Source organism: Carlito syrichta, unplaced genomic scaffold (assembly GCF_000164805.1).
Source record: "Carlito syrichta isolate Samal-C Ts95f unplaced genomic scaffold, Tarsius_syrichta-2.0.1 Scaffold307764, whole genome shotgun sequence".
Lineage (NCBI taxonomy): Eukaryota > Metazoa > Chordata > Mammalia > Primates > Tarsiidae > Carlito > Carlito syrichta.
Genome location: NW_007251860.1, coordinates 229,233 through 241,988, shown reverse-complemented (window position 1 = coordinate 241,988; position 12,756 = coordinate 229,233). Strand labels below are relative to the sequence as shown.

At 41.1% G+C, this 12,756-nt stretch overlaps 1 protein-coding gene across 3 annotated transcripts in view; it reads left to right on the top strand.

The window, feature by feature from the left end:
* Positions 1 to 12,756, top strand: part of ASB9 (ankyrin repeat and SOCS box containing 9) — a 29,082-nt gene that overhangs the window by 1,064 nt on the left and 15,262 nt on the right. For all 3 annotated transcript variants that reach the window (XM_008064608.1, XM_008064609.1, XM_008064606.1), the window contains one exon: positions 9,149 to 9,228. In XM_008064608.1, coding sequence (XP_008062799.1) covers positions 9,149 to 9,228 — 80 coding nt within the window. The remainder of the gene's footprint in view (positions 1 to 9,148; positions 9,229 to 12,756) is intronic.

The window sequence follows — 12,756 nt, the reverse complement described above, 5'->3', positions numbered from 1 at the left end:
ATTCAAAGGTCTTGGGTATTTGGCATTTAGGTGGGACTGGGTTCATAAATGATGTTCAACCACTATTGATTGATTCATTTTTAAAAGAAACTTAAGAAAAACTTCAGAGAAATATCTTACAAGTATGGTTCTCGCCTGCCAGGTAATGTCTTTGCTAATATATAGAGCCCCATGCCTATGAGCACTGTCACACTCTTGTGAGCATTCAGCAGGTGCCTGCTGACTGAAAGGATTCTGAAAAATGAGTCTAGGCATTAGCGGAGAGATCATTATATTCAGCACCCAGGTAGACTGCCCCAAACGCCTGATCAAAGGGGCAATAAACAGGGACCCTGAAGTCAGCTAGGACTACTGAACAGGTGCTGAAAGGGAAAAAGTAGAAGAAATAAAATATGAAACGCCTTTTCTCTGACTGAGCAGACAAACCTGTTATTCACTCATTTCTTTATTCATTTTGCTCATAAAACAAGCAGAATATACAATGGTGAGTATGATCTGGATCCAAAAAAGCAGAACTGGTTTAATCAGTAGATATATTGATCATGAACTTGAAGCACTAGCAGAGTAGCGTCAGACATCAGTTTTTTACAAATAACTTGATAAATTATGTTTAAAGCAGCAAACCAATTATTATGGGAAATAGTCATTTGGATGACTTCTGCAAGATTATTTTTACAGCTAAGTATTGCATTTATCTTTGTTTCCAGAGAGGAGAGAGGCACTAGCCACTTCTCACTGTTCAGGCTTTCAAAAGGTCCTAATTCAACCTTGGTGGGGGCAGGATGGGTGGGTTGGAGTGGGTGGGTATTACATTCAAAGGCATGGTTGGAAAGTGAACACATCGAGAATGCAGAGTGTCTTAGGGAGTCTGGTGAAAACAAGTTTGGAGAGATGGAGTGGGTGATGAAACTTTAAAAGCTAGGTAGAGGAATTTAACCTACCTGAGGCAGGAAATTGGGAGCCATTGGTGGTTTTGGAGCAGAGACCTGGCAATAATGAAGGCTGTAAGAATTTTTTTTTTTTGAGTTGGAGTTTCACTCTGTCGCCCAGACTGGAGTGCAGTGGCGGCTCCCGGCCACCGCAGCCTCGAACTCCTGGGCTCCTTCCGCCTCAGCCTTCCGAGTAGCCGGAATTAGAGGCACGCGCTACCACGCCCTGCTGATTTTTGATTTATTGTAGAGATGAGGTCTCGCCAAGTTGCCCAGGCGGGTCTCGAACCCGCGGGCTCAGACAATCCACTCACCTCAGCCTCCCAAGGTACGGGATTACAGGCTGAGCCACCGAGCCCGGCTAGGCTGTAAGAATTTAATCAACATATTTATCAGGATAGATTATGGTGCGATCACAGTGGATTGCACTGATTCACTGGTTGTTAAACTCCCAGGTGCCTCACCGTCACCTGGAGGGCTTGTTAAAATGCAGGCGATGCAGCTTCTGGTGAAAGGTAGATCTGGGGCGGGGTCTAAGAATCTGCATTCATAACAAGCTCCCAGATGACACGGATGGCGCTGACTGGGGCCCACACTTTGATTAACAAGCATGAAACTGACAGAGAAATTAAGCTGCGCTGCTTGATTAAATATTGGGGCCAATAAAGAAAAGGCAGGCAAAATTATAAAGTTTTCAAGCCCGAATTAATGTTAGTTAAGCCTGAGCCCTGGGTTCGAGATCTACCTGGGCAATTTGGCGAGACCTCATCTCTACAATAAATCAAGAAATTAGCCGGGTGTGGTAGCGCACGCCTGTAGTTCCAGCTATTTGGAAGGCTGAGGCGGAAGGATCGTCGGAGCGCAGCAGGTCGAGGCTGCGGTGACCGGGAGCGGCCACTGCACTCCAGTCTGGGCGACCGAGTGAGACTCCAACTCAAAAAAAAAAAAAATAAAATAAAAATAAATAAATAAATAAATAAATAAATAAATAAATAAAAAGGAGCTGGGCTCAGTGGTTCACCCTGTAATCCCGCGCCTTTGGGAGGCTGAGGTGAGTGGATTGCCTGAGCCCGCGGGTTCGAGACCCGCCTGGGCAACTTGGCGAGATCTCATCTGTACAATAAATCAAAAAATCAGCCGGGTGTGGCAGCGCATGCCTGTAATTCCGGCTACTTGGAAGGCTGAGGCGGAAGGATCACTGGAGCCCAGCAGGTGGAGGCTGCGGTGGCCGGGAGCGGCCACTGCACTCCAGTCTGGGTGACAGAGTGAGACTCCAACTCAAAAAAAAAAAAATGGAAAGCTAGATAAGAGGGCTGAGAAGGGGCGTTGGCTTGAGAGCAAATAAAGAAGAGAGGATACAGAATTCTATTTTGGACATAAAAATGCCAAAGATGATGCCTAGTGCACATCATGATGATATGGAACTGAGACTTGGAAACAATCATAGGTTGGGAATCAGAAACCTCTGAAGGTTCTGCAGAGGAGCAGTGGTTGAAACACAGGGAAGAGAGAAACTGATGGTCAAGAGCTGAAAGCCAAGGATGTAACTCTGGGACAGGATTCCAATTGAGGACGCAGGACAAGTGATTTGGACAGAGAAGCAGGAAGAGACTCCAAATGTATTTACACAAGGTCAAAGGGAAGAGAAATTTTCAAATAAGCGGAAGTCACAAAGGTAGACACCTGGACACTGTTGCTTTCTTACCTTTTCTTCTCTGAATCTGTCTGGCAAACTCCCACTCACTTTTCACACCTGGTTGAGCCACGCCTTCCTAGACTTTCTCCCTCTCCCTACCCAAGTGCAGTCATTCTTTCCCTTCTTTGCACCAGTCCTGCCCTCTGGACAAGATTTCATTTACAACTGGTTGCATTTATTTATGCTTCTGAAGTCTTGGCCTTCCTGAAGTGTGGAATGTGGAACACTCAGCATCTTGCTTCCAAATAGCTGTGCCAAGAAACTCAAGGCCAGGTCAGAGGGGAAATAGGTCCAGGTGTGGTTTGTTTTGGGGAACTTTGGCGCCCCCATCTCCATCTGAAGGCTTTTCTCCGTTTTTTTGAGTTGGATCCTTCCGTTGCAGCCTTCCAAGTAGCTGGAACTATAGGCGCGTGCTCCCACACCTGGCTAATTTTTTATTTATTGTAGAGACGAGGTCTTGAACCCGCGGGCTCAGACAATCCACTCGCCTTGGCCTCCCAAAGTGCTGGAATTACAGGCTGAGCCATTGAGCCGCTGAGCCCAGCCTGAAGGCTTTTCTCTGCCCCCTTCTTTGGAGGGAGGGAGGAAGAGATATGAAGATGAGCAACCAGCTCTTTATAGGTTTGCTTAATGCTCAACTCTCCAGTCCCAGGATTGGGAAAGAATGACTTTCCCCCCTGAAAGTACCTTGTTATATGTGTCCCCCAAAAGGTATATTCAAATCCTAACCCCCTGGACTTCAAAATGTGACCTTATTTGGAAATAAGGTCATTGTGGATGTGATTAGTTAAGATGAGATCATAAATGGAGTAGGATAAACTTCAATCCAACAAGACTGATGTCCTTGTAAGAAAAAGAGGGGACACACAGGGGGAATGTGTGTGACACAGAGGCTGAGATTGAAATATCTACAAGACAAGGAACACCAAAGATCCATGGCCACTGCCGGGAAGCTAGAAGAGGCAAGGAAGGGTATTTTTCCCTAGAGCCTTTGGGGAGAGCATGACCCTGCTCACACCTTGATTTCAGACTTCTATCAGGCTGTCAGCCTCTAGAACTGTGAGACAATACATTTCTGTTATTTTAAGCACCCCAATTTGTAGTACATTGTTTGGCATCCCTAGAAAACTAAATAATACCTGCTCATAGAACCTTAAGAAAATACATGGAAGAATAAACTAACCACCCATAATCCCACCAAGCAGGTAACCACTTTTTCCATTTTAGTGTCTATCCTTTGAGATTTTGTCTGAAGACTCACACTTGTAAAGATATTTCTTTCCTCATAAAGTTGATCCTACCTTATAAGGAGTAGAAGACAGGCAAGAACAGGCATTGAAAGGAAACAATTTCATTCTTTTATGGTAGATTTTTAAATAGTGGGGCACCTTGGCAGGGGCAAGTTTTCTGGGGAAAACCTGCTTGTTCAGACATAATGGGTGATAATGTGAGGTCCCTTTGGAGAAAGCAGTCTCATGTGCAGAGAGGGAGAGACGGGGAGAGGGAGAAAGGAAGGAGGTGGAGGAGGAGCAAAAAGAAGAGAGGAGAGAGGAGAGAGAAGTTGAATGATGGAACTGGAGAAGGAATTGCAGTGGACAAGACCAACTTGTCCAAGAGTTACCTCAATAAACCTTTCTGTTTGCCTGTTTCTGACTGTGAGCCTCTGTTTCTCTCTCTTCTTTTTGTTTGTACTGGAATGAAACCAAGCCACTACAGTTGTAAACACAGCACCCAGATTCTCCCAATGTTGGTTCATGCCACTGAATCCACCCTTATCATGTCCTAGGGATTGAAGGCAAATGTTTCCGTCTCCTCAGAGCAACCCAACTTCTTTTTTCTCCCCATGACTTTGCAAAATGCTTCCCAAGATGGATAGCTTTTACTACCCAGCATTCACTAGGGCTCTCAGAACTTCGTTAATGGTTGTTTACAGAGTGTATCAATTAGTGCATTTTAAATCTTTCTGAAATAATGAGAGTTTAAAAAAGTTCCAAAAATTGCAATAAAAATGAAATGGCAGTCTAATGTGCTGCAAGTTTGATAGAAGCACAATTTAACAGAAAGGTAAGTTTAGTGGCACCAATTGGAGGACTTGTGGAGTGGTTTCATTGCAAGAGCTCTCTGCCCTATTTTAACCATTAGCTACATTACTGAATCCACGTGTTGCCAGTGACCTCATTTGGCATCTATTTTTTTTGGCAGCAAAAGCAAAAGATCATGGCTGAACAAGTGTTGGGAAAGAAGTCCTTGGATAATGTGTTATACACAGATAATGACCCTCGGGTTTCAAAGACTTAGGCGGAGTCAGTAGAATAGGGTATTTTGACTGTGAGTCTCTCTTCATCCATCAGTCTTTTATGGTGAGTATTGTCCATGTTCTGGCAAGAAAACAGGTCCCCTTTCCTGAATATTTCCTGCTCTCTTCAGCTGTCAGTTAGCAGGAAGGCCGTGAAACTGCTTTGGGCTTTAACTGGGCAAGGGCGAAGCCTATAGTTTATTGCTTACTTGGGGTGTGGGTTCTGGAAAACTATGAAGCATGTCCCAGGTCCTCCCAGGCAGACCCTCATCACTCTTGGGTTTCACAAGGTTCAGGTCTCAGCTATCTCTTGTATACATGCTTCAAAGTGTAACTGCTGTATGATATGGTAATATAACGGTGAGCCTTTTGAGCTGTGTGTGTGCTATCAGGGAAAAAGAGATAAAGTATGGACTAATCCATGTTGTTGCAAATTATGGTGCTTGTTAAACTAAATATGTGTGCATGCCCTTGTGTGTGTTTATGCACAGTATGCTCTTTGAATGTTAGAAAACCATTAACCTATCCATTGTTGCTGTTGTAAGTTTTTGTATAATCACCCAGTTGTTCTGAGACCTGCCAAGGCTAAAGTCCTTGTATAAACTTGAGATGGATTTTGGCTTTACAAGGACCCACGTTTTTCTCTTGGGCAGGAGCACAGGCATAATGTGACAGGCTTAACAAACCCTGGACTGAAATGACCTTTAAGTTAGAAGGGGAAGCTTCATACATTGCTGATGGGAATATAAAGTGGTGCAACAACTTTGGAAAATAGTCTCAAAAGGCTCACCGTTGTATTACCATATCATACAGCAGTTACACTTTGAGGTGTGTATACAAGAGAACTGAAAACATACATCAACAAAAACTTGTACACAAATGTTTGTAGCAGCATTATTAGCAACATCTAAGAAGTGGAAACAACACAAATTTCCATCAAATGACGAATGAATAAATAAAATGTGGTCTGTTCATACAATGAATATGATTGGATTGATGCATAAGTTCGTAGTGTTTTTCACTTGCTCATGTTGTACGACGGTTGACTGTTCACAGTTCACATTTGCCAATTCTCAGGTTGACTGACATGGATCATTGTGGATTAAAGCATTTAAGTGGTCTTCATCAAAGCCCGGCCCTCTTGGAAACGACAAAACAATTTTCTTGCTGCGCTTTCCCTGATAGCACATACACAGCTCACGTTTTGTCGGAAGTGTTCGTGTTTGTTCCACTTGACACTACATCTTCTTTAGCCCATGAATAGCACTAACGTTCTTCAAATCTGCAAACTGCAAGGCATAGTCACAAGCACAGTAGTGTCACCCTGAATGACAAATGATAAACTCCCGACACCACAGTGTTGCCGTGCCAAAAACAAATGCTATGAACTTATGCATCAACTTAATATTTGGCTAAAAAAGAGATAAAGTACTAATACATGCTACAGCATGGATGAACTTTGAAACATTATGCTAAGTTAAAAAAGTCGGCCATGAAGCACTACTTACTGTATGACTCCATTTATATGAAATGCCCAGAATAGGCAGATCCATAGAGCTAGAAAGTTGACCAACGGCTGCCAGGGGCTGGGGAAGTGGAAATTTGGAGTGAATGCTATTTGGCATGGGGTTTCTTTTGGGGGTGATGAAAATGTTCTAAAATTGATTGTGGCATTGGTTGGACAACTTGTGAATATATTGAAATCCATTGCATTGTACACTTTAAATGGGCAGATTGTATGGTATGTGAATTACATTTCAAAATAGCTGTTCAGTTCACTAGCCAGCTAGATACAGATATTCACGTTGTTGGCACCTCACTATATGTACTGGGAAAACACTACTTCTCAAAGCCACAGACTGTCTCTGCTCTGTAAATACTACATTCTTCAGGGGTGCAAAACCTCAGGTTGCCTTTGTTATTCTCTTGGAGAAGTACATAATTCTTTATTTGCCCTAGACAGAAGGAGTAATAGTTCCACAATGAATGTGCACACAGAAAACCTTCCCATTTTGGTCTACATGTGATCACATAATTGCATCATTTTACAAAATCTGAACAGAATTACAATTTAGGAACCAATTTACCTGCCCAGGTTGTTTAGGCCACCGATTCTAACACTCTTATGTAACTTTAAGAAAGGTTCAGGAATATGGTTGCTATAGTTCTTAGCAACTGAATGCTTGGGTGGAAAAATGAATGGATCATCGCATATATGGTGATCTATTAGGGTACATTTGCAAATCTGTTTAAAACTGATTTTCAAAACCTTTCTCAATTTTTGGCTCTTTGTTTTCAATCAAGATTTTGAGTGAATGGCATCTTGCATTATCAGCACTAAGAGGGTGGAATTAGTAGTCCCTTTAATTCTAATTTGGAGGTCAGTCTTCCCATATCTGTAGTCTGGATTTTCAACTCCAAGTCCTAGAAGCAGCAGTATTATTCCTGAGAGAATTAGGAACCTCAGAGAATGTTGTGAAGACATTGAGTATCTACTGAGCATAAAATTTTGGAGGTAGGAAAAGCCATTTCCCTTAAGGTGCTTTGCCTTAAGGTTCCTTACTAAATGCTTAATGAATCCATCTGGAAGGATAGCGATTTGCTCACTGGGACAGATTTTCCAGGGCATTGATGGCTTCAGGTGGCAGACAGGCCTCAGCCAACATGTGTCAAGTACAGAATGTTCTTGCCTCCTTCTTAATGGCCTTTCAGCTTGCAAGGTACAGATATTAACTACCGTGGTTCTCCAGATCTTCTCAGCTTTTAGGGGCTGTTAGCTCCCATGCAAGGCATAACTGGTATCAGAACTTTCTCCCTAGTTTATATGTAGTGTGTTGACTGAAGCAGGTGGAGCCCGGGTTGAAGCAAGCTCAGGAAGCCTTCTTACATTCCAACTTCCTGCGTCTGTTCTGGGAAACAGATGCAGCTTAAAATGAGAAAAGAATCAGGTTCATGCCTCATTCAGCTATATCCACACTCAATTATAAGAGAGAGGGAAGCATTTGATGGGTTGGGATCAGGTTTATAGGCTTCTTTCCTGAGAATTTGTATTCTGTCTATATGGTTGTAGAATAAATTTGCTACTTTAAATAGCAATGATTATGGGGTGTAATCAAAACATTCTGTTTAGTGTCAGGGCAGGATAATAATAGTAGCTAATATGTATTGCACCACAGTAAGTGCAGGCTGAATAGCCTTATCTAAAATACTTGGGACCAGAAGTGTTTCAGAATTTGGAATATTTGCACACACTATATAATGACTTATCTTGGGGATGGGGTCCAAGTCTAAAAACAATATTCATTTATATTTTATATGCCACTTATACATGTAGCCTGAAGGTGGTTTTATACAATATTTTTTAATAATTTTGTGTATGAAACAAAATTTTGACTGTGATCTGTCACATGAGAACAGGTGTGGAATTTGCCTCTTGTGGCATCACGTCATGTTGGTGCTCAATATGTTTCAGATTTTGGAATATTTCGAACTTGGGATTTTTGGATTAGGGATGCTCAAACTGTAATTGCTGTCCTCACTTACAGAGAAGGAAACTGAAACTCGAGGCTTTTCCAGGTACCCACAGCCAAGAAGAGGTCGAGTCTGAATTCAGAACTTTCTCTTAACCACATTGGCCTGCTGCCTTTGGGGGGTAAATAATGTCCCTTGTCTCAAGGTCAGATTGAACTCTTATTTGTGCTTAATATTGGGACAGAAGGTAATCTATAAATAGATATGGTTCTGTTTAGATTTGACTCCAAACCTAATGGTGTATGTAATTACATGATTACTACTATTAGTATATGGCACTGTTTGCTGAGATGCCAAAGTTTGTATTTCACACAGGAAACTAGACTGGCAACCACAGCTGAACACACTAATGTTGGTAATTAGCGAAGCTCTCGTGTAACTAAACGGGCCATTTGCCTTTGAAACCAATGTGTAAATAGAATTACAGTAATCTATCTGTCATCCCAATCCACCTCTTTTGTCCTCAGTTTGAGCACTGGCTAGTTCTTTCTTGCGATATCCAACATTTCAAATAAAATGTACATAAAAAACATCAGCAGAGGGGAGAAATGCGTAAGTCTTGATGGAAATTTTGGATGAGTGACTCCAAAGTCTCCATCCAGGGCCTGTTAGGCTTTTATTGATGGGGAAGGATGGATAAGCCTTTGTGTCTAAGTGCATTAGCAGAATGTAAACCATTCCTCCCTCTCCACATAGATGTTGTGTCTGATTGGTCTCCTCTTCATGAAGCTGCGGTCCATGGACGTCTTCTTGCTCTGAGGAACCTCATCAGCCAGGTAAATTTTTGAAAATAATAGTAGATATGAAGCATGCCTTATTGCTACATCACACTGAGAAAAAAATCATAGACTAATATTAAGATCTAAATCTCCTTTTGAGTTGACTCTCATCCTATCTAACCACTCCCCCCCTCCCGGGAAGCTGACATACTACCAGAGTTTAGTAAAATTCTGGGTCATATAGTAGGTACTGTACTAAATATCTATTGAATGAAGTCGCTTTCACTTCATTCAATAGACCGTGTTCTTGAAAATTATCATGTAAAACAGTGGTTCTCAACTGGGGCAATTTTGCCCCTCAGGGGACACTTGACAATGCCTGGAACCATTTTTAGTTGTTATACTGTGGGGTTGGAGGTGATGCTGGCATCTAGTGGGCAGAGATGAAGGATGCTGCTAAACATTTTATAATGCACAGGGTGGTTCTCCACATCAAAATTTATCCATCCCAAAATGTCAGTAATGCTGAGTTTGAAAACCCCTGATGTAAAAATAAATGCTTGAAAGTGTCTTCTTTAACATGCAGTCTCATAATTCCAAAGACATTTCCAGCTCTGTGAGATCTCCAATTGGCAGTGGCTCTGAAAAGTTTGATATTAATTTCTCTGCTCCTCAAGTGTAATTTCAAGTACACATTGATTTGAATTTTGTTGGTTTGAAATTATTGGGATACTAAGCAAAAACGCTTTTGAGAAAGCAGTTTAAATCACCATTCAAAATATTTTTTTTTTGAGTCGAAGTCTCACTCTGTCGCCCAGACTGGAGTGCAATGGCATGCTCATGGCCACCGCAGCCTCCACCTGCTGGGCTCAGGAGATCCTTCCGCCTTAGCCTTCCAAGTAGCTGGAACTATAGGCACGCGCTACCACGCCTGGCTAATTTTTTGACTTATGGTAGAGGTGAGGTCTCACCAAGTTGCCCAGGTTGGTCTCGAACGCGTGGGCTCAGGCAATCCTCTCACCTCGGCCTCCCAAAGTGCTGGGATTATAGGTGTGAGCCACCATGCCCAGTCTCAAAATCTTAATAAAGTTTTTGTTCAGAAGGTTCTGTTCTCTGAAAAGACAATAGATCTTTTAAGTTGGAAGATCTTAACTCTTTCTGTGCCACAGATCCCTTTGGCATCCTGGCAAAGTCTGTGGACCCCTTCTCAGAGTAATGTTTTAAGTGCATAAAATAGAATACAGAAGAAATCTATCCAATATTAAAACAAATGCGTGACATAATAATATATGAACTTTTGAATTAATTCATCAAGAAACTTGATGGTAATTCTAATAGCTACAATACTTTTTAAGTAGAATGAGCATATATTTTGAGATATTTTAGCTAGTTGCGACAATTGTAATACTGTAAAAATATCTGTGATTTCTATCAATGATGAGCCTACATATTACTATCATTACTGTGATTTGTTGTCTACATTCATAACTGAAGGACATACTAAATTTCGGACAGAGGTTAGTGAAAGTAAATGTGCTTTCAAAAAAATTCCAATTTCATGCATCTGCTATAGGCAAAACGTTTCTAAAGAAAGTTTTCATACTACCCTAAGCCACTATCTTAAGCTGTTTTTGGTAGCAGCAGTCTATTATAAATAGATTATAGCACATAATTTTAGCTAAAAGAAGTTAGGCTGCTTTTCAGATGAAATGAAGAATTTACCCTATTTTGATAGGATGAAAAATGATCATTGCAGTTTTTAGATATCACTTGTTAAATTGGACAGATATTCATTTATATTTAGTGTTTATGTGTTTACTGAACATCAGCCAGAACCACATCTTTGTCTAAGCTCTATCAAATTATTTGCATAAGTTGTCGTCTTGGAACCTCAATTTCTGCCTTCAGAAAATGAGCATTCTAATGCTTACCTGTATCAGCCCACCCCCAAACTCAGTAACAAATCATCCAGAAACTCAGTGGCATGATACAATAACCATTATTTCTTGCTAATGAATGTTTGGGTCAGCTGATCCAGGTGGTTTGTCTGGGCTTGGCTCCTAACTGTGGGGCGGATGTGGCTCCACTGCATGTCTCTCTCATTCTTCCCAGACCACTGGCTACCCGAGGAATTTTCTTCCCATGGCAAAAGGCTGGAGCCCAGCAAAGAGTATTTCCAACTTTTGCCTGTGTCACATCTGCTAACATCTCACTGGTCAAAGCCAGTCACATGACCACATCCAGCGGCAAGGATCTAGGAAGTATATTTTTTAACTAAGATTAGGTGAAAATTGATAATAAAAAATTAAAGATAAGCCATTAAATATATATATAGCTAAAAACCCACTGTAACTGGATGGTGTATGAGTAACGAGTTAAAAATTGCCTTATGCAAGCTGGAATTGGCCCATGGGCCATAATTCACTGACCCTGATACAACCACATCACTCAGTGGTTACAAGTACTGAAAGGCCGACCCCTTTCAGTACTTGTGATACAGTGAACTATAACCAACCCTTCCCTCCTACCCAGCATGCTTTCTAACCAGTTCTTAATTGTCTGGAGTACAAAATTATTCTCCCTTATTTATTGCATTTTACGCTCAAAAATATTTATTGAGTGAATAGATTATTATTTTCATTTATCAAGTAAACAGATATTAAGAACTGTAAGGTAATATGCACAGGATTATAGAACTATGAAGTGTCAGAATTGTGATTTTTCTTTTTTATTTATTTTTTCTCCTTTATGCTTTGACTTTTTGCATGTATTATGGTGAAAATGGTGCATATGGTAAAAACACATTTTCTTCCCAACAGCAGCCAATTATTCCAGTAAAATAGCACCAGATGTCCAATATATTAAATGCTATTTTTTTTCCTGGGAAATCTTTGATGGCTTTTTAAAAAATCATGTGAGTTGTTTTATTCTAGGATATGTTTCTGGGCTAATTCATTTCTATTAGTCTCTGTTGAATTCTGTGTGTCCACTTTGATTTTATTCCCATATTCTTATAATAAAGTTTAATAGAGAGCAAAAAAATTGCCTTATTATATGATTCAGATTGTCAATAATTTAGACAAACCACCGTAGTTCATTTAAGATGGAACTGTAGCTTGATGATGAACTACAATTTTCTAAGTTTTCAGAAGGAACAATTTTGTAATGTAAATATGTAGTGAAAACTTTTTGTTTTGCATCGTGAATAATTGTTTTGTTGCATTTCATTTGCCTGGATTTATGTATAAACATCTAAATGCTGGTTTAAATATGGTAGTCATGATGGGAGGAGCATGTTTACAATAACAGAACACCTAATAATTAATTCCTTTAAGGAGTAGTTTTCACCGGCCGGACTCGGTAGCTCAGTTTGTAATCCCAGCGCTTTGGGAGGCCAAGGTGAGTGGATTGCCTGAGCCCATGGGTTCGAGACCTGCCTGGGCAACTTGGCGAGACCTCATCTCTATAATAAATCAAAAATTAGCCGGGCGTGTTAGCGCGTGCCTGTAGTTCCAGCTACTTGGAAGGATGAGGCAGAAGGATCGCTGGAGCCCAGCAGGTCGAGGCTGCAGTGGCCGGGAGCGG